Genomic DNA, 19179 nt, shown 5'->3' on the forward strand with positions numbered 1-19179 from the left:
ATAAGCAGCTCAGCGAAGTGTGGGGCAGATGCCTCTGTGTGCCATGTGCTACACTTCACATTCTCCACCCTTTAGGTTCTGGCTTGAGCAGTGGTGACAGAGAAACTTCTAGCTGTGGTTTACTGCAGAGTTCTTCATTGTTTTTGTAATTCTAAAGGACACGTATCGCTTCTCTGCCCTAATACAGTGTATGCAATGAGCACTGCCTAAAGGAAGGTTGCAGCCTATTTTTGCATGTACAGACTCAAATGAAAGAGGATCAAAATGACAAACTGCACATTTCAAGCAGATAATGAAATAAATTCCATTGACTGTCAGGGAAAAAACACCAAGTCAGAGCAAATATTGGTCAGCAGGGAAAACACCTAAGGATCACACTTGCAAATTAAATTTTGAGTGTTTTCTATACTGCTAATCATGTCTGTTAGTCTGGTCAGTCTGTAAATTTTCTTCCTTCCATATTTCACCAGTTTACTTATAAGCAGACTGTGAGAGATGATGTCAAAGGCTTTTCTAAAGTCAAATGAGAACCTAAGGCAGAGAAGTACAGAGCACTTCATCTTCCCTGTGATTTTCGTTACTAGGGATCGCAGTTCAACAGAACCCACCCTATTTTGTTTATGAGAGCAGTACACTGAGGTGGGTGTTGTCAGGGTGAATGGATGGCCCTGAGCTTTGGCCAGAGAGCAGTTATCAGAAACTGGCAACAGCAGAGGAATACAGGACCGGAGGCAGCAGGGGAACAGGCATTGCTGGCAAGGGAACGGGAGGAGAGGAGCTGTGCAATGTGAACACCTTATGCTAAACTTAGTGGCATTAAACGTATGAGAGAGAGGAGTTATCTGGGAATGTGGTTGTAGCAAACCTAGTGGCTGTTTGAAAAAAATGTTTGTGTTATGACCTGGAACCAGTGCGGCCTGTTAACAGTAGAACTGATGTTACGTGTAGCATTTGGCTTTGTTTTGAGTTTATGGCCCATTATCAGCGTTCCATTGCAATCTATTAATTACAGCCTAGCATTTCACATGGATTTCCCAGCAAGGCCCTGCCTGAGAACGTGCTTCCCTTCCAGTCACCTAGCTTGTGAGAGCAGGAAGTGTGGTGCCCGGCAGTTTCTCATTTGGGTAAGTGGATCCTTCAGGGACAACCAATAATAGTCCACTCGCGTGTATGTCTGCAGCTTTGCAGGCATTGCGAGAAATAGCTTGTCACTTCGGGGTGAGCAGCCGAAGTGTCAGTGAGTCAGACCCCAAGGTGTCGGTGCAGCCAAAGAGTGACAGTACGGGGTTGTCCCTCACTCCTCGTTAGTATAGTGGTGAGTATCCCCGCCTGTCACGCGGGAGACCGGGGTTCGATTCCCCGACGGGGAGGAAAAAATAACGTTTTGCTGCGAGCAGCGTTGGTGTTCTCCAGTAACTTGAGTTACGGACTGGGGTTGGAGCAGACTTTTCTGGGTCAGAAGATGAAGCAATTCACCAAAATAAAACTTGGATGCAGAAAGCCCGCCGCCCCGTCATTGCTGCTGCTCTGAGGGGAAGTGCTGGAGGAAAAATAAAAAAAAAAACAAACACCGGGCAGTTCTAAAGAGGGTTCTTAACAGATCTGAAACTAGGCTTGTTGGGATAATACTTGCTGCTTCAACTGAAATTGTATTTTCAGTCTATTTTTATAGTATCACTCATGATTTCTTTCAAATATCTCTCTTGGCTGAAAGAATCCCAGACTGCAGCCTTGCCTGCCCTTTGTGTGTGTGCCCCATGGACGCAGCAAGGCTCAGCAGAGCCGTGTGTATGCTGGGTGCTTGTGGCAGCATGGAGCTTCCAGCCCTGCTGCAGTGCTCTGGTACAGCTGCAGCCCTGCTCCAGGTGACACTGGAAATCCCCCTCCCACCTGCAGGCCCTGCAGCAGAGCAGTGCCAGGCACAGTGCTGCCTTTATCCCTTCAGCTCAGGTCCCGTGGTGCAACCCCATGGCTCTGGGCACTGGGAATGCTGCCAGCTGGTGCTTGAAGGTAAATATTTGCCCTGTCACGTTTCCACCAGGCTGACTGCACAGCCAAATACTGAGTTCAGTACACTCTCGCTACTCCATGTTTATTATCACCTAAAGCTTAAGACAACTTGTAAATGCTTAAAATAGTGTGAAGATCCCTGTGCTGGCACAAGTCCCACCTTGCTGGGTGGCTTCTGCTCCTCTCCTTATGTGAGGGTTTTATATGTTCCACAGAGCAAGTATGGCAAAGTAAAATTTCAGATAACTACCCCATATGGCAGTTATCATGTAAAAAGAATTCCTTATCAAAATCACAAGTCGATAAAAAATTGGTTGCTGAGTAATCTGCTGTCCAGCAGGTGAGGCTTCACCAAACTATTCTAGTTCCACTGATAACAACAATTTTTCACAAACATCGTCCAGTGAAGCTTTGTGTGCATAACCAACAAACGTCTGAGCTACTGCCTGGGTCTGTGAGTTTGGCTGATGCTGGTCAGTCCTTTTTCAGCTGTGCAGTGTCCACGCACAGAAAAAAACCAGACGGGTTTGACTGCTATGTCGATGGCTTGGTCCTCGGTTGCTCCTGAAGCTCTCAGCCCATGTGTAGCACTTTGCCGGTTCCCGCCCTTTTTGTGACTGCAGCTCTCCACAGCTTTCTGCTGCTGTCTGCTGTTCTCCTGGTCTGGTGGCAGCAGGCGGCGTGCATTCTCCTGATGGTTTTGGAAATGAGGGATGTGAAACAGGAGATGCAGCACAGCCAGCGGCACGGGGACCTGCATGGGTGCGCATCCCCAAGTGCTGTGCATAAGCCACTGCTACGAGACTTCTACCTCATACTAATCCCATGATCTGTTAATTAATAAATTTAAATGTGCCAGATGCTTGCTTCCTCGCTTCCTTGCTCTCCTGCTCTGGCTGCCAGAGAGGGAGAAACATATCTTGTTTGGATGTGATATCTGGGTTAGTGTTTCCCGCAGGAGCTGGATTCAGTGTGTCTCTTATTGAGAGCTGCAAAATGTGGTTGTCACCACTCTCACGTACTCTGGTAACATCTTATCTCTCTGTCCATTTCGACCAGCAGACACCCTGACACCGCATCCTCTGCAGTCCATGCATGGCAAAGACTTCAGCAGGCCCATATCTGAGTGGGAGACATGCTCCTGGTCCTGCAGCATTTGGAAACCCCTGCTTGATTTTGTTTGAGCTCTTTTTGCTTCCAAGCTGGCTGCCTGGAGACTTTCATCCCTGAGAGGACCGTGTTTTTTCTCTCATGCTAATAAGTACTGTAATGTTAGAAACTCTTTAAGTTACAAGATCAGCAACACCACATGAATCCTAATTTCTCACTGTGCCATGCTGTGGGCATATCTTTGTACGGCTCTAAATATTGGTACTGTATGGAAGCAGCACTTGTAGCTTCATGGTTGAAAGAGCAGTCTGAAAATGTGGAGTGTGTTCCTGAAGGTGCGTGAAAGTATTCTGCAAATACCTCAGCCTTGCTTTGAAGTGAATATCTGAAGCCCCTCTGTAAACCATAAAGCCCTGAAGGTGTCGGGGTGGGAGCTGCAAGGCATCCAACAGCCCTGCTTTAGCCACAAGAGCCGAAGGATCCCAGCCCCTGAAAGCCTTTGGCTTTCTGTCTTTCAGCACAAGCACTCAGCACTCTGAGCACAGACAGGTGCTTAACTAAGGCTAAATTGGGAGTAACACGGATGTGGAGACAAATCAATGACTGCTAATTAGAAAGCACTATTCTGATATCTTTTTTATTTTTAATCTGCAATTACAAATGCAGCAAAACTCCCAAGACTTTGTCTCAATGCATATGTCCCAACAGAGGGACAGCCACTTCTGCTATGCCATATGGCATATATTGACAGATAAGCTGCTGCCTTTCACAATGCGCTGTTTGCTGAAGATAATTTATAGCGTGCTTCAGTTAAAACTGACAGCCTGATTCCAATGAGCACAGAGAACAATCAGATGTTGTAAAAATCTGTGACTCTTTCTCTCAGGTACAGTATTCAATCTTCAGTTGTTCATGGCTGAAAGCAGTGAAACAGAAACAGAGGTGAATAGCCTGTGTCTTTTGGCAAGTCCTCAGAAGAAACAATGCCCTGTCACTTCCTTCTTTTTTTTTCTCTTTCTTTTCTCTTTCTTCTTCCTTCCCTTCCCTTTCCCTTTTTCTTTTTCTAATAGAGCACATATGCTCACACACCCTTAAAATATTTCTGGGAGATAATGCAGAGCAGCAGTATCAAAATACATTGTAACTGAAGTACAGACTCACCCACCCACAGCTCACTTGGATGCAGATGAAATCCAGATGCGCAAACTCTCCAGTTCTCTGCAAGGGAAATGCTAAATGCTATGTGAGAATAGTTGTATCTTGACCTTTAATTCCATGGACACTGTCAGATTGCTTTTGCAGGGACTGCAGTAAGTAATTGTTGGCTTTTGTTGTTCAGATCTGATTCTTTCACATTCTGGAAAATTTAAGCAGGCCAAAGTTTGCTAAATGCATCTGCTGACAAAGGATGTTTGCTCCATCCCAGAATTGCCTTCTGCTGCTGGAAGCATTTCAGCCCTTGCAGCAGTCCAGGACAGAGATGTGAATGTGACAAGCTCCTAAGAAAGTGGAGCAGCCCTGCTGCTTTTCCCTAGCTGTAGCTTTATTTTTAGCTCGTATCCTGTTTTAGCTTAGGTCATGTCAGAGAGATAGCAGGAAGAGCTTCGGTTCCTTTTTGTGCAGTCTCATTTTTTGTTTTTCCTTTTGTTGTTGTTGTAGTTGTTTATTACACAGATTTTCTTTTTTACAGCTGTGATAACTTCATGAAATTGCAGGTGAATGCTCCAGACTCCCACCCACAGCAACCATGTTTTTTTTGTGGAGCTGCTTTCTGCAGGTGATCTCCATTTTTCTCTTCCACTTTTCTCTGCCCATCCCTAGACTTGGTCTCCCTCAGTCTCTGTGACTCCCCATTCTCTGAACCACATCCTAATTTTCTTTAGGGAGAGAAGTGTACAGCATCATCTCCAATGGGCCCGATGTAATTCCTGATGGGATACAGAACTGCTGGTTCAGCAGTTCCTAGTGCTGTACCTGGAACGTGCTGGCAAGGAACGCTTAGTTCTCATCACGTCACGTCTTTGAAATGAAGCATATGCTTCATGCTTTCTGTTGATCGTGATGCTGACTTTGAATATCTAATATTCCAAAAAACCATTGGTGTGTGTAGCTTTGTAATAGGCACATTGCTACACCTGGCTGAGAACTACTGCTCTCTGCAGGTCTGCAGCATGCGGCAGCCCTGAGGACAGGATGTGAAATGCTCCAGCTCACAACTTCTGCATGACTGCCATCCCTGCCAGCCACCATGCTGCAGCCCTCAGGTTCCCATCTGCTGAGAGACACTAATGAAGTCATCTTAATCAGAATGCAAGTTTGCAGCACGCAGCTGCAGCATTGGAAACAGGTTTAGAGATCCCTGCCCTGCTCCCAGGCAGGCTTGGTGCTTTGTGCTGGAGGAACACAGAGTGTTGCTGTGCTGAGCACTCTCCAGCAAATACCACAACTTATTCTGTAAGGCACCAGATGCGATAGAGGCTTCCCAGCCTTGTGCTGGTGCCCAACAGTGCCAGCCATGGTTCTGGAGTTTGTCCATAAGAAGTAGGAGCAGTTAGCAGAGAGCTGCACCTTCTAGAAGACTTTTTTCCTGTGTTTTCCAGCTTCAGATCCAGCCTGCCTTTCTGTATATAAATTGGGTCTGCAAGGCCCTAGGTTTATTTGCTTCCCCTTTATAGAGGCAGCAAGTACATCAGTGAGTGTGGCGAGCCCTCAGCAATCATGCCGAACCCCACGCAGCAATGCATGGGATGTCTGCTGGAGGAGTGTGAGGGAAAGCTGCCTTCAAGTTGGTCTGAGGAGCTGCAGTCCTGTGCTGATGGGAATGAGGCACCTGGACTGTGGTTCCAACTAAGGAATTAACATAGGCCTGCTTATGGGAAGCACGCTTGTTGTGAGTGCTGCTGCTTTGTGAGTTGTGCTGGCGTGGTGCATAGGGCGTTTGCCTGTGGGGAAGAGCTACGGCATTGTCCATACCGGAACGTCCTGGAACAGAAAATCCTGGAGTTGAGGGAACAGTAAATGGCATTTGCTGGCATTCCAGCATCAGCTGTGGTGTGTTCACAGTAATCCAGCACCCACTTGGTGGCATCTCCCAGCTCCCGTGCTCTTTCTGACTCCCTCTCCTTCCCCAGCAGCCAGCTGCCATGCCGCTGCCCGGATGGCTGGACCCAGATGTGCTGCTCTCTGTAAACAGGCTAAAAATATCCCTGCTGTTCCTGCGAGGGCCCTCAGGCTGGGAAGGAGGCCGGGATCAGGCGGCCTCAGGGGACGGCTCCGAGAGATGTGGGGGTGGGAAGCATCCAGACACAGTGCTGTGTGAGGAACCCAGGGTTTGTCACGGGAGGGCTGTAGGAGCTGGTGGGAAGGAACTGTTCCTCCTGAGGATCAGGAGGTGATGTGTGGAGGACAGCCTGGTGTCCCTCAAAGCCCAGGGCAGTGCTCTGCTCAGGCCAAGCAGAACAGGAGAGAGATATCTCCAGCTGCATTTTTCATCTGAAGGCAATAATTTGGTCCTCCTGCTCTTCTGTTTGCACTGCTGGACAGACTAGTGGAAGGCAATTATGAAGATAAATGTTTTTCCACCTCCCTGCAGTGCATTTGTGATTTAAAGAAAGGCTCAGCAGAGGTTACCACAGGCGGTTACAACAGTTCCTGATTGCTGGGCTGATTTCTGGACAGCACTGTTGCTCTGCTCAGACACACTGCTGAAGTTATTCAACCCAACAAGATGACAAGAAAAAAAGGGTCATTTTATAACGATGTAGAAAACTATCAGCAAAGCTCCATTCAGAGGATATTTTTGTCAGTCCTACATTTACTTCCTTCAAAGCACCTTAACCAGCTGTGCTCAAGTTGGCATGGCTGGGAAGGACCAAGGACCACATCTGTGTCACAGGGTTGTGGGCCAGCATCCTGCAACGCTGCCTGCTCTGGGACGTGCCACTGCCCAGTCAGATGGAGCCCTCTGAAGGTTTGTGTTCCCCTGATTTCTTCCTTCCTGTATCAGAAGGAATTAAAAGCTTGTGTTTAAGCAAGAAGAAGGGGGGAATACCTCTGGAAAATATTTTTCCAGCTCTCTCCAAGGTGTGAGACAGAGCCCCCAGTAATTGCCCCAACCAGCCCCCAGCATGACCCCAGCAGCACCCCACATCAAATGCATCAGTAGTGCTGTTGGAGAACAGCTAGCAGGACTCCTTAGTGGGAGGAAAGCCAGGAGTAAATTAAGGCACAGCATATGAACAGTACAACAATTCAGAGTCTCTACTTCTTGCAGGCTGCCAATCAGCTGCCTGTCCTGGAGCAGCACGTTGGGCTAGGGGAAGGAATAGATGGGAGGGGGCTTGCAGGCATCTGATTCCCCAAGCATCAGTTGATGGAAGCTTGATTTTACTTCTTTTAAAAAGGTAATGTTATTACAGCAGCTCAGTGTTAGTGTCAGGAGCCAAAATCAGTGCTAATGAGGTCCTGCAGGTGTACCCTGATAAAGGCTGATGCAGGGCAGCCGGCCATGGTTAGCAGGGCTGCTCCAGGTGCCTGGAAGATAAGATGGAAATAGGAGAGCTAAAGGCTTAAACAGCCTGTGAGAGAGCAGTGAGTTGGGAAATTGGCTTTGTTTTGTCTCTCATAGTTTGAAAAATGGCTATCGTTCTTTGATACCACGTCTCTTTAAATTGATTTTTAATGCAAATTATGCACAGCCAAGGTTTAACACAGAAAATCTTGAAGGAAAGGGGAATAGGTCCCAAACTGTGGGTAAGTAATAACTAATTCAGAGCACTGATGTGCTGCTGGCACCCCCGGGTCTGTCACAGCTGAGAGCCCAAGGAAAGCTGCAGGTGGCTGGACAGGCTGCTCCCCAGCACAGCCTCACACCTGCCCTTTGCTCCAGTGTGGGGCAGCACCCAACCAGGTGCATCTGATGGCTTGGTTTTTATTGGAAGGTAAATTCAAGCCGTGATCCAGTGGTTGCCCCATCCAGCCCCCAGCACAGCCCCAGCAGCACTAAAACCCCACATCAAATGTATTAGTAGTGCTGTTGGAGGACAGCTGGCAGGGAGCCTGTGTTCCATCCACTATGAATCCTTAGTGTGTGAAGCAGTGGAAGTATTACGTTTAGTTTATTTTTTCCCATTGCCTGTGGTAAGAATACAGCTGGGTATCAGGGTGCTGATCTCATTCAGCTGGGCCACTCTCCAGTTAAACGGGGATTTCTCAGTGTTGCAACTCCAGTGTTTCAAGTACCTCTACACAGTCATGCCTTTCTGTCCTGCAGCTGATCTAAACGATACGTTTCTTGCAATTATTTCCTGACGGCACAGGACCACGCGTTTGGCACTGCCATTCTCCATCCCCATTGCTAACCTGGCAGCAGCCAAAGGGGCTGCAAGCGACCGCCGGGGAAAGGAACCGCACGGCGAAGCCTGCGGGATGCACGCAGCTGCAGGGCCGTGACCCAGCTGCGCTCGCCCCGTTCCCAGCCGGGATTCTCCACCCCGCTGGGTGGGATCTCCCCGCTCCCCTTAAAGCGCAGCGGGCGGCAGGGCTCGGCTGCCCCACGAGTCGTTCGGAGGGACAGATATCTCTGTGCGTGGACGTGACACGGCTCTCGTCGTTCGTTCCATGGCAGGTAGGAGCAGCCTTTATTTTTTACCGTACTTACTTTGGTTTTTTTTCCAGTGTTGTTTCAGACAGTAGGGCGTGTTTGGGGGCGGCTTGGTTTGCTCCGGTGCGCGTTATAGATAGAAAGTGGAAAACTTTCTAGTGCTAGCAGTGTGGTGGCGGTAGGGGAAACAACCCGCAAAACCAACAAGCACAAAAAATCTGTTGTTAAAAAGTGCAAAGCGAGCATCTGAGAGACAGCGACCGCCTGACGCGGGGTGGCCGTGCTGGGCACGCGTCGCCTCCGGGGGGCAGCAGCTGCCCGCCCGGCGGGATGCGGGGACGCGGGGACTCGGCGTGCTCCGGCCGGGTTTCGAAAGCCATTGGCCGGGGCCGCTACGGGGGATGAAAGTGCATTCCGTGCCTCTCCGTAGAGTAAACCGAGCTGTATTTGTAGCCTTCTGCGTGCTGAGGCTCTCCGGCCAAGTTTGGAGTCCGTTTGCTTCTCGTCGCGTCGCGTCACTCGGGAGCGGGGAGGTGCTGGGGCCGGGCGGGGCGGCTCGCGGTTGCTTTAGGGCGTGCTTCGCTTTAGGGGGATATCGCTGGTCTTCGGGAATGAGTGCAGTGATGATGGTTGGAGCTACAATTCGTGAGAATGGCCGCGGTGCTAGGTGTGTGTTGGGAGGGGTCAGCGCAGGAATGCTTTGTATTGGAGAGCTGCCCCAGCGCAGGAAGGCTGCTTGTACGGGGATGGAATGCAGCCAGGATTCTCTTAAACGTGACCATCCTCTTAAACGTGACCTTCCCCGTGTTACACGTGGTGTTTGGCAGCTGCTCCTCTCATTGAACAGCCCGCAGCCCAGCCGTGCCCGATGGGGCCTTTCCCTTTGTTAGGCAAAGCCTATTGATTTAATTTCTGCATCATTGTTCAAGCTAACACTGAATATGTCACTTGTTGCGGTGCATGAAATTGAACAGCCTCCAGAAGGGCTGAAGCACGAGGCTGACAGGGTGATGCAGGCCAGGTGCTGCTGTAGGCAGTCATGGCTGTGAACTGGGGATATGACATGTAGCAAATGGCAGAGCCTCAGCACACATCACTTCTGTGGCTCGGGGTGTGCTGCTCTCTTCTGAGCTGAACGGCTAGTCGTTTGACAGCAGAGGAGAGCTAACTTTGCATGGTGTTTTGTTGAACGTTGTATTGAACTGTGGTGGAATGTATGCTTGGTTGGGTCTGGCCTGGCTTGTGATGGGATGTGAAGTCTTCTCCTAAACTTTGTGAAGTTATATTAAAAGTTGATATATGGCTGGAAGACTATATAGTATGTGGAGTGTCCAATGTGATGGGTTTGCTGAATAAGTGAATTTCAGTGTGAAAGTACAATGGCTGCTGTCTGCCTTGCACAAACCCTGCTTCCTTTCCCCCATGTCCAGCATTCAAGGCTCTTCCCGTGCTGTTTCTGCTTGTGTATTGCTTCATGATGAAGGTGCTCTCACGGAGCGTAGAGGTTTTCAAAAAGGATCCATAACTTAAAAACATTCCTAAAAATCCTGTGGATTTCAAAATTCAGAAAGAAAGCTTGTTTTGAACCTCAATGTGTGGCAGACTTGCTCTTGCTGTCGTTGTCCTGCTGGCGTTGTGGGCTCGGTGTCCCTTATCAGCACAGGGTTCTGTGTGTTCAGGGCTTTAGCTGAACACACTACTAATTACTGAAGCTAGAGAGCTATTTGAAGCAGCTTTAAGGAGAAACTGCAGGGATCTGCCTTGAGCTGCTTCCCAACCAGTCAAACATTAAATGAAGAACTTGGATAAATCTAAATGGCAGCTTGTGACCGGTGTGTCAGACGCTGTGCTGCAATGCACAGAGGGCATCGCTGCCCTGAAGCAGACCAGCAGACGGGGACAGCTGCAAACTACTCACCTCTATTAATTTTCACACTATGAGTCTTTCTGAGCAGTAATATGTTATAATTTTGCTTTGTCTGGGATTGCCTGGTTTTGGCTCCGGGAAATGGTGTGGCCTGTCTGGGTCTTGGAGAAACACGACTTCTGTTTGGTAGGGCTGGGAAGATGATGCTCGGGATGCATGCAGAGAGGAGGCAAAGTGAGCTGCATTGAACACCAGGGAAAACAGCAAAATCTTCCCTGGGCTGTCCCACTCAAGTTTGCTAAGCCCTAGCAAGGTCCTAGCAGAGGAGATAGAGGTTGATGGCTCTCAGTGACTGACGTGGGCAATGTTCTCCTTCCCTGGAAGAAATGCCTCAAATTGTCCAGAGCAATACAGAATGCAGCACCCCTGCATGTGTTGGAGCAGCCCTGAGCCACCAGGATCCAGAGCTGGTGGCTGGGGTTTGTGGGCCGGGGCACTGCTGCCAGTGGTGATGGCTGTGGCTGCAAGGTCTCCTCCTGCATAGAGACTGAAGTGACTTTGTAGTGTGGCATTTTCCAGCAGGTTTGCTTATTTGGGATGGTTATGGGACTTGGAAGGGGAAGTCTCTGGGGGGGGAAAAATCATGCAATTAATCTAAACCTAATTTTTTGCGGTTACCGCTAATCTTAAATTCTGCAGTGTGACTGAACTGTTGCAAGGCCCTCACACTAGCACTTTCTGTATATATACAGCACATATATGAAATGTAATTTCTAGACACATTAGGGCTTCTTAAGGAAAGTGCAGATAACCAGATTGGTGCTCTGCAGGGAAAGCATGTGGGCATAGAAAACTACAGATCCTTTCCTTTTGCTCATATGCTTTTCACTCTTGCGTATTTGATCTCAATATTTGATTTACTCCAGCAGAAGAGCTGAATTGAGAGCCTAGCAAGCCGATCCCTCTTGGCACCTCACATGCTCACGCAGCTCCCTCTGACTTGGCTGGCCAAAACCCCAAAAGAGTTTTGTGCCACGTAAAAGGAGGCACAAAAGGAGGAGCTGCCTAATATCTACCAGAAATAAGAATTTGGCCCACTGTCAGACCACAGGAGTCCATGGACATTCTTCCATAGATTGTGGTGGCTGTGAGGTGGCTCCTCCCTGACCTGATGACTGGACCAGCACCATCCCAGAGAAGCAGACTTGCTGGATGATGCTACCCTCCCAAGCACACAAGCAGTGCCAATGTCAATTGCAAGGTGAGGGATCCACCCCTCAGTGTGTCCTGGAGTCATTGTGGGAGTTGGCACTCGAGTTATGTTCTGGTGCCAGGAGAAGCGAGTACATGATGTTCAGGGAGAAGAGGTCAGCTCTCTTCCTGTTTAGATGTTTTCCAAAAATGTTTGAGCATCTGAGTGGAAAAATGACTGAGGGAACCATTCAAATTAGGAAACAGGAAATACTTCAAAACTGTAGATGCAGTTTTGGCAGCTGAAATGAGAAGTGAGATGTCAGGTAGGGCTGGTGAGTGCCCTGCTGGGCCAGCAGCTCACGGGTCTGGTTCTCATGCTTACACACAGGGACAGCTTGCCCCGCAGCTGCTGTTGCCCCTGTGCGAGGTCCGAGCCAAGGCACTGGGTGTATTGTATCAAAGCAGGGATGTTCAGTACTTCAAGATTAGAACTTCAGTATTTCCATTTTCAGAGAATGAAAATGATGACACTAAAACCAGAAGTTTTACACAGTATAAGTTAGTAGCAGACTTTCCAGTGCTAGGCTACCAGTGTGATGAAATAAGCTGTTCAGGCCAAATGTCAGCTCTGCTCTCGACTCTTTTTCCCTTTCAGCAGATCACTGAGCCTCCTTATGCCTTTTTCTAGCCATAGTTTAAGTTGATGTAATGTTACTTTTAAGCCTCTTCAATTACTCCTGCATCTGATTGTATGTGATATGCCTTGAGGGCTGTGCTTCGGGTTTGCCCATTGATTTGCTCTGTGACCGTGAGTGCCACATAAAATTAACCCTTACTGTTCAAAGGAATTGTGCTCGGTTATGCTCATGTTCATGCTATTCAGATTCCTGCTTTATACTCAACAGCGCAGACTTTCCAGGCAGAGTCTGCTTGCTTTTTATTGTTAAATTTGAGGTCAGAATCTAGTACAAAAGAGATTTGGGAGCTTTAAAGTTCTGTTAAATTCACCTCAAGCAAGTTTCAGTGGAACTTAGAGAGTGAACCAAATTTAGGTACTTCTGAAAATGTCACCCTAATTTCACTTCCAGGGCCTGACAGTACATGGGCACCTGACTTTCTAGCCAAATGCCTAATGCTTCTCCAACCTGACTGGTGCAACACATTAAGTATGTACAAATTTAATGTATGCTAATGCTAGAGGAGGGAAGAAGCCTGAAAGTGAAAACTATTGTGCATCAGAATGTGTTCTTCAAGACTTAGCTGTTTTATCTCTACTCTGAACTTAATGACAGCTTCCTCTGAGCTGCTGTGGAGCTGCTTTGGAGGGCTGCATTGTGCTGCTTTACTGCAGTCCCCTCCGCGTGGGAAAGATGGGGCATTCATTCAAGGAGTGGTATCGGCTCAAAGACAGGTCTCCTGAAGGATGAGTGCCCAGAGAAGAGGTGTGGGTGGCGCCTGTGATGTTGCTAGGATTGGCCCCTGGTTTTGATAATATTCTTAGTTTCCTCTTGTGTATAGTGAACAACTCTGTTTTTCCTTAACTTTGTCAGAAGGTTTCTGTGAAATAATACGGGCAAAAAAACAAACCCATTTTCTGAATATGTTAAGAACTTGCTGCTTAGTTTTGTGTGTTATTTGATGGCAAATACAGCTTAGAAAAGCAGCCAGGATGGGTTTGGCCCTAGAACCATTTCAGGAACATGCAAACGCAAATAAGCCTTTTCTAAAAACGTTCTTTGCAACCCCACCCTTGAGGAACGGCCCTCTCTGGCAAGGTGCAAATCCGGTCAACGCTGGAAGTGGAATGCTGAACTGTGGCTCTCCTCTGCACTCAGCACTTGCTTTTATATTACCGAGAGCTCCCTGGAGCCAGGGGGTGGGCTGCTGGGGAACCACGTACTGCACGGGATGGGCAGGGAGGCAGCGTCTGGCCGTGTGTCCTTGCGACCTGATGAAAAGGTGGGGACTGAGAGGCTGGAGCACGGCCTCAATGGCAGCAGCAGCAGGGTTTCACCCCTGCCCAGCGATCCTGTCTGTACACATACAGAATACAGAGTACCCATCTCTGAACCGGTGTTTAGTTCAACATCTGTGCACAGCAATTAATACAGCAGAGCGGTGAGCGGATAGTCTGAATGCCTGCAGCAGGAGCGCTGCCACGCGAGTTAGTTCCTGGAATTTGTGAAACATTTTGTGCTCCTTGCTTGTGAAACAACATAGAAATATGTTGTCCAATTTCTATGAATATCCTAACTTCTATGTAGCATGCCTTCAAACCACTGGAATAGTCATCTGACTTCAGCAAAGACGAGAGTGGAAATGGAATTGAATGGTTCCAAAAAGGAAAGCTATCAGACCTCAGCTGTGTTCTGATTATTTTTTTAAATTTGCTTCCTTTTCGTTGCTTTTTTTTTTTTTATATACAGAGACATAAATAATGTTAAATTCCAGATCACCCATGGGTCTGAAATCTAGCTGAAACAAGGACTCCTGCCAGTTTTTGCAAACATGAAAGAAAAATAGCTCATCCATAATAAATGCTCCTCCTGACCTATGTTATCCCTTTGCATTTAAGGTTGGCTATCTCTGAGAGGAGGGGGGAAAAAAAAAAAAAAGGAATATGCAGAGAGTCAGCTGCAATAACAAGCCAAACCTCTGCATGAAGATCTTCCCATCAGGATTTTGATTTTCAGACTGTTCACAGCTGCCAGTACATTTCTTTCTTTGGCCTGAATAACACAAATACTGGGCTATGTAGTGCTGTTCCTTATGCTGGTGTAAATCTAGGTCAGAGCTTAAACCATGACTTTTGAACATATACACGTTTTATCCCTGGGATCTCAGTGGGATGGCATGTGGTATAAAATTAATCACAAGTATAAATCTATGCAAGTCTTCTTCCCACTTCTGTGAATTTGACTTCAGATGACCTCAGAGTAGTGCCTTTGGAATTTAGTTTGTGCAACACAGGCAGATTTTGGCTTGGTGCTCTCTGCTGTACCTGTGATAGGGGCCGAGAGTGGCTGTTTAGTTACAGACGGATCATTCTGAAATTCTTCCAGTTTTCTTTTTTCTTAGTAATGTTTCTCTGTCCTGACAGAGAAAATGCCTGCAGGTTTTGTAATCAGTTTATTCTGCTGCTCATGCAATTGGAAGGGCTGAAGGAGGCATCCTTTTTTTGCAGGTATCTTCATCTTCTTTTTCTCACGTGAGAAGCATTGCAGTCCCTTCATCATCATAGCAACCTTTTGCTGAAGTGTTTCCAGTAGTTTCATGTCCCCCTGTGGAGTCACGGAACTGGATGTGGTTGTTCCATCATTGAAGCTTTACCAAGTTGATCAAGCATGACTTCTTGGTGATTCTAAACTGTCTACTTGTGATGATTTTCCCATTGCTCATATGTCTGGAAATGGTTTCCAGGACTAGCTGCTTCATCACCTTCCCTCTCCAATTAGAGGCTGACTGCCTTTAGTTTCCTGGGTCCTCTTGCCCTTGTGAGGCACTTCTCCCAGTCACAGTGGTCAGTCAGAGGTTGTTGAGTGGGTGCATTGACAACAGCCAGCTCTTCCTGAACCTGTGGGCTCATCCATCAGGGCACACGGATAAGGACTGCTCCTTGAGGCCAGTGTGTCTGTGCTCCCTCCTGCTGCTCTTTGGAGAGGGGTTTTGTTTTCTCTAAGGAGCGTGCAGCCCTGTGATGCTCACTGCTGTGTTGAGGAGGGGAAAAAATAGCTGAATTCCTCTTGATTCTTGAAATAAACTTGGAAAAACCTTTGAACTTCCTGTGCTGGAGGAATATGTTTACATGTTATTTTCATTACGTTTCTCTTCCTGAGAGTGTGAGAAAGGTGGCAGTGTGGATTCAGGAAGCGGATCTGGGGAGCGATGTGACCATCCCATCTCAAGAATATAAGATGTGTCAGTGTGCAGCCAGGTTGTAAATGGCTTCAGGAGTGCAATTCAACTTTGATGCGTATAATTTTATCATTAGAAAACAAACCCAAGGGGAAAATGGAACTTGACAAAAAAAAAAAAAAGCTTTATTTTTAATGAATTTCATTTTCAAGGTATTATCTACTGAAAATATATAGCTGATTCTATTGGCCTTTACAATTGTTCTTCTTTGAGATGATCACGTGCTGATATTATAATGTGCCACAAAGTCCATCTATTCCAAGTAACTATCGGAGGAATTATTGGAAAGAAATTATTTAAATTAATGCATTTTATATAAAGCTCATGATACAGTGGTGTGGCAAAAAAAACCCTCATTTTCTGTACTGTTTTACCTCTGCTCACAGTGTTGCAGGCCATTGGTGCTTGTACACTTCTAGGTGGATAGCAGGAGCTGATTCTGCAGCAGCTGTTTTCTAAGGCTGCACCATCACACCTTGCACTTGGGTATCTGTCTGCGGTTAGGATAGTCAGAAGAAACAAAGCTTTTCAGAAGAAAAAAGACAGCATATAAGGAATAACAGAGAAGACATTAGCTATATGCCAAAATTAAAATGCACGGCTTGATTAAATGGCCTTAGCTTTCTGCTCTGAGGCTGTGGTGCTAGGAGGTCTCACGGGTCTCATCACAGATACTTGTAATAATGTCACTATTTCCAGGACTCTTAACACAAGCAACGTGGCAGGGGAGGAATTGCTAAGGGTAGCTGACTGAGGATAATGGACAGTAGGATGAAATCGAGAGGAAAAACTTAATTGGAATTAACTAGCTGAGAAAAGCCTCTTGATTTGTCAGACAGTGAAATTGCCTCCCAGGAGCAATGGGATAGTCCCAACCACGTGGGCATTTAAAGCCAGTCTAATGTGTGTGATTCCCTGAGTTAACTGGAGTATCTCAATAATTGGAGCTGACACAAAGATTTATCTCCTTTGATTGACTCGCTTTCATGGAGGCTCATCTCTTTGTGGTAGGGCGCAGAGCTTTCAGGGCAGCTGTTTGCACTTAAACTGCCAGAAGCTGACAATACGTATCCATTTCAGCTCTTGGAATGCCTTCTTTGAGAAAACACTTAAATCACTGAAATAGACAGTGCTAATCAGTCTGCAGGAAAATGGAGCGTCCTTACCTGGGGCTCTGTGCCATAAATCTTCTTGTGGCAAAGCTCAGTTATCATACGGCACTAGAAAGCCATTTAGGTGCATTACTGCCAAATGCCCAATCAACCTGAAAAATTGGGCTGATTTTGGCCGAGCCCATAAAAGGAAAAAGTGTTCTGCCAAACGTATAAAAACAAATGGTCGGTATTTTGGCAGAAGATACCATTTGCAATAGAGATATTAATCACACTGAGATGATGGAAGTGATACCCCGTGCTGATTTGCAACAAGCTGATGTACTGCAGCAGGTTGGCCCTAAAGGGTGAGTTGTGCAAGGAGCTTTTGTGATCAGATGTGGCCAGCAGCAACCTCTGCTCTCTCACTTTGCTCTCTGTCAGCACAGCTCTCCAGATCAATGCCTTCTCCAGTACTCCAGTGCTTTTCAGAGCGTGCTGGTTTGTGTATGAGGTTTATGAAATATGCCCAAATCCATCAAGTTGGATAAGGAGGAAAAAGCTATTGCTATTGAAGTTGACGTCGGCTTGGAATGTGCTTCAGGTCACAGCTGGTGGCTGTCTGTTGATGTTTGCAAGGTTGTAGGATGACTGGCTCAACCTGACTTCCCAGCTGAGAGGTACAGCCTCCCAGAAGTGCACTGGCCTGTAAGCATACATTTCCATGGTGAAATTTGTTGTTGTTTTTTTTTTTTAATATTTTTTTTCCCCCTCTGTAACATTGTCAGATATTGCAGTATGAGGGCAATACTGCGATTTACTTTTAAAGAGTGAATGGTTTTAAAGGAACTTGCATTTCACTGAGACATCCTATTTCAAACTACTGTTTTTCCTGTAATGAGAAAGTTGGGTTAAATATATCTGTGTGAGTTCAGGGATAAAAAGTCTAAAATGTAAAGGGAGAACTGAGGAGAAGAGCTGGTGGGAAAAATGGAACATACAGAAGTTATTTAAAGATACAAAAAAAAAAAAGTTTAAAAATACCCCGTGAGAATCTTAGGCTTTGGTGATATCTGTAAAGCTGGTTTTGCTTCCAGCCCACCGTTCCCAGGCTGTTTTCTCTACTCTTGTTCTCTTTCAAAGAGTCCTTGAAGGGTGCTGGCCTGAAACTGCTCCCTTGTGTCACAATGCAGATAAATTGTCACTTTGCATGTTGTGTGAGAGTGCAAGTAAATAAATAACAGACTCTTGTTAAATCCAGCTAGCCTGCTTGGCTCTTAGTCATGTCAACCCTGAATTTCATGTCTGAACTAGACACAGTGCAGAGATGGATTTCCTTTGATATGTTCCTGAGTAACTCGCCATTTAATTTAACTGAGCAGTTCCTTGTTCTCCTGTTCTGGAATGATGGATTGTGAGATACACTCCTTTAAATTAATCCGGGCACTTGACTTCCGTCAGCAGAGTGATCTTTCTCAGCGGTATGCTAAGTATGCTTTTAGAAAGTATGCTGAATATGAATGCTATGTGCTTGGTCGATGATTTAAGCATTTACACTTTTTAGACTTCACAGAAATAACAAATACGGCTTAGCAGCATTTTTTATAACCTTTCAGAAGTGATCATTCAAGTAACTTCAAAGAGACTTAAATGGATTTCTAAATATGATGATGCAAATGAGGGCAACTCCCCTCTCATCAGAAAGCCATCAATTGGAACTGTGGCTGCGCAAAGCTTGTAAGACTTCTGATTGCAGGGCCTCCATAGATCATCCAGAAAGCTTTATATTGGAGCCATTAATGGTAAAATATTTAGTGTGGGTGCTGTCGCTGCTTATGCTGGCTTGGTGCTGGAAGGGAGCAGTGCCCTTTTTTTTCTTTTTTTTTTCTTTTTCCCTTTTTACTGTTCATTCTTCTTTAAAGATGAAGTATTTCTGGGGAGGAGGAAAGAAGGAGCGTAGGAATACTGTGTATTTCCATACCATCTCCTTTATAAGAACAGCAAGATTTGCAGTGAAGTTGAGTAACTAATATTGATGTAAACCGACTCACCAGCTCCTACCAGCCTGGGTGCTTCCTCACTCCAGAGATAAGGACTGTGTCACAGCAAGGGGTTTCACAGCATGCCCTGGGGCCAGCTGGAATCCCAGCACTCTTGAACATGGGAAAACATGATAAATGCTGCCGTTACTGAACTATGTCACAGTGTTTTCTGAGCAAAGGTAGATGACAGTAAACTTTTGGCAACACATGAACTGCAACACCTGCTCGTCCATCACTTCGTTCTTGGTGGGTTCGCGCCTATGGAGAATGATGCATCATTAGGCTGAAACCAGGTTCCTGCTTTGCACGTTTAGTTTGAATGTGTTAGAATTTGACTGGAATCAGAAG

At 46.6% G+C, this 19179-nt stretch overlaps 1 protein-coding gene and 1 non-coding gene across 7 annotated transcripts in view; both read left to right on the forward strand.

The window, feature by feature from the left end:
* The first annotated feature begins 1298 nt into the window (after positions 1-1298).
* Positions 1299-1370, forward strand: TRNAD-GUC (transfer RNA aspartic acid (anticodon GUC)). Its single transcript has one exon. It is a non-coding gene; the product is annotated as a tRNA-Asp (tRNA).
* A 6989-nt stretch (positions 1371-8359) lies between these two features.
* LOC100540450 (rho GTPase-activating protein 7-like) overlaps positions 8360-19179 on the forward strand; it is a 34016-nt gene continuing 23196 nt past the window's right edge. For 5 of the 6 annotated variants that reach the window (XR_014886563.1, XR_014886565.1, XR_014886564.1 and 2 more), the window contains exon 1: positions 9293-9389. Coding sequence is in view for 1 of the 6 variants with exons in the window: in XM_085236701.1 (XP_085092827.1) it covers positions 9374-9389 (16 nt within the window). In the remaining 5 variants the exon portion in view is untranslated. Of the gene's footprint in view, positions 8747-9292; positions 9390-19179 lie in introns of those variants that run through there. The other variant, XR_014886562.1, reaches the window with a different exon arrangement.

This window comes from Meleagris gallopavo, chromosome 15 (genome assembly GCF_905368555.1).
Source record: "Meleagris gallopavo chromosome 15, MGAL_WU_HG_1.1, whole genome shotgun sequence".
Classification (NCBI taxonomy): domain Eukaryota; kingdom Metazoa; phylum Chordata; class Aves; order Galliformes; family Phasianidae; genus Meleagris; species Meleagris gallopavo.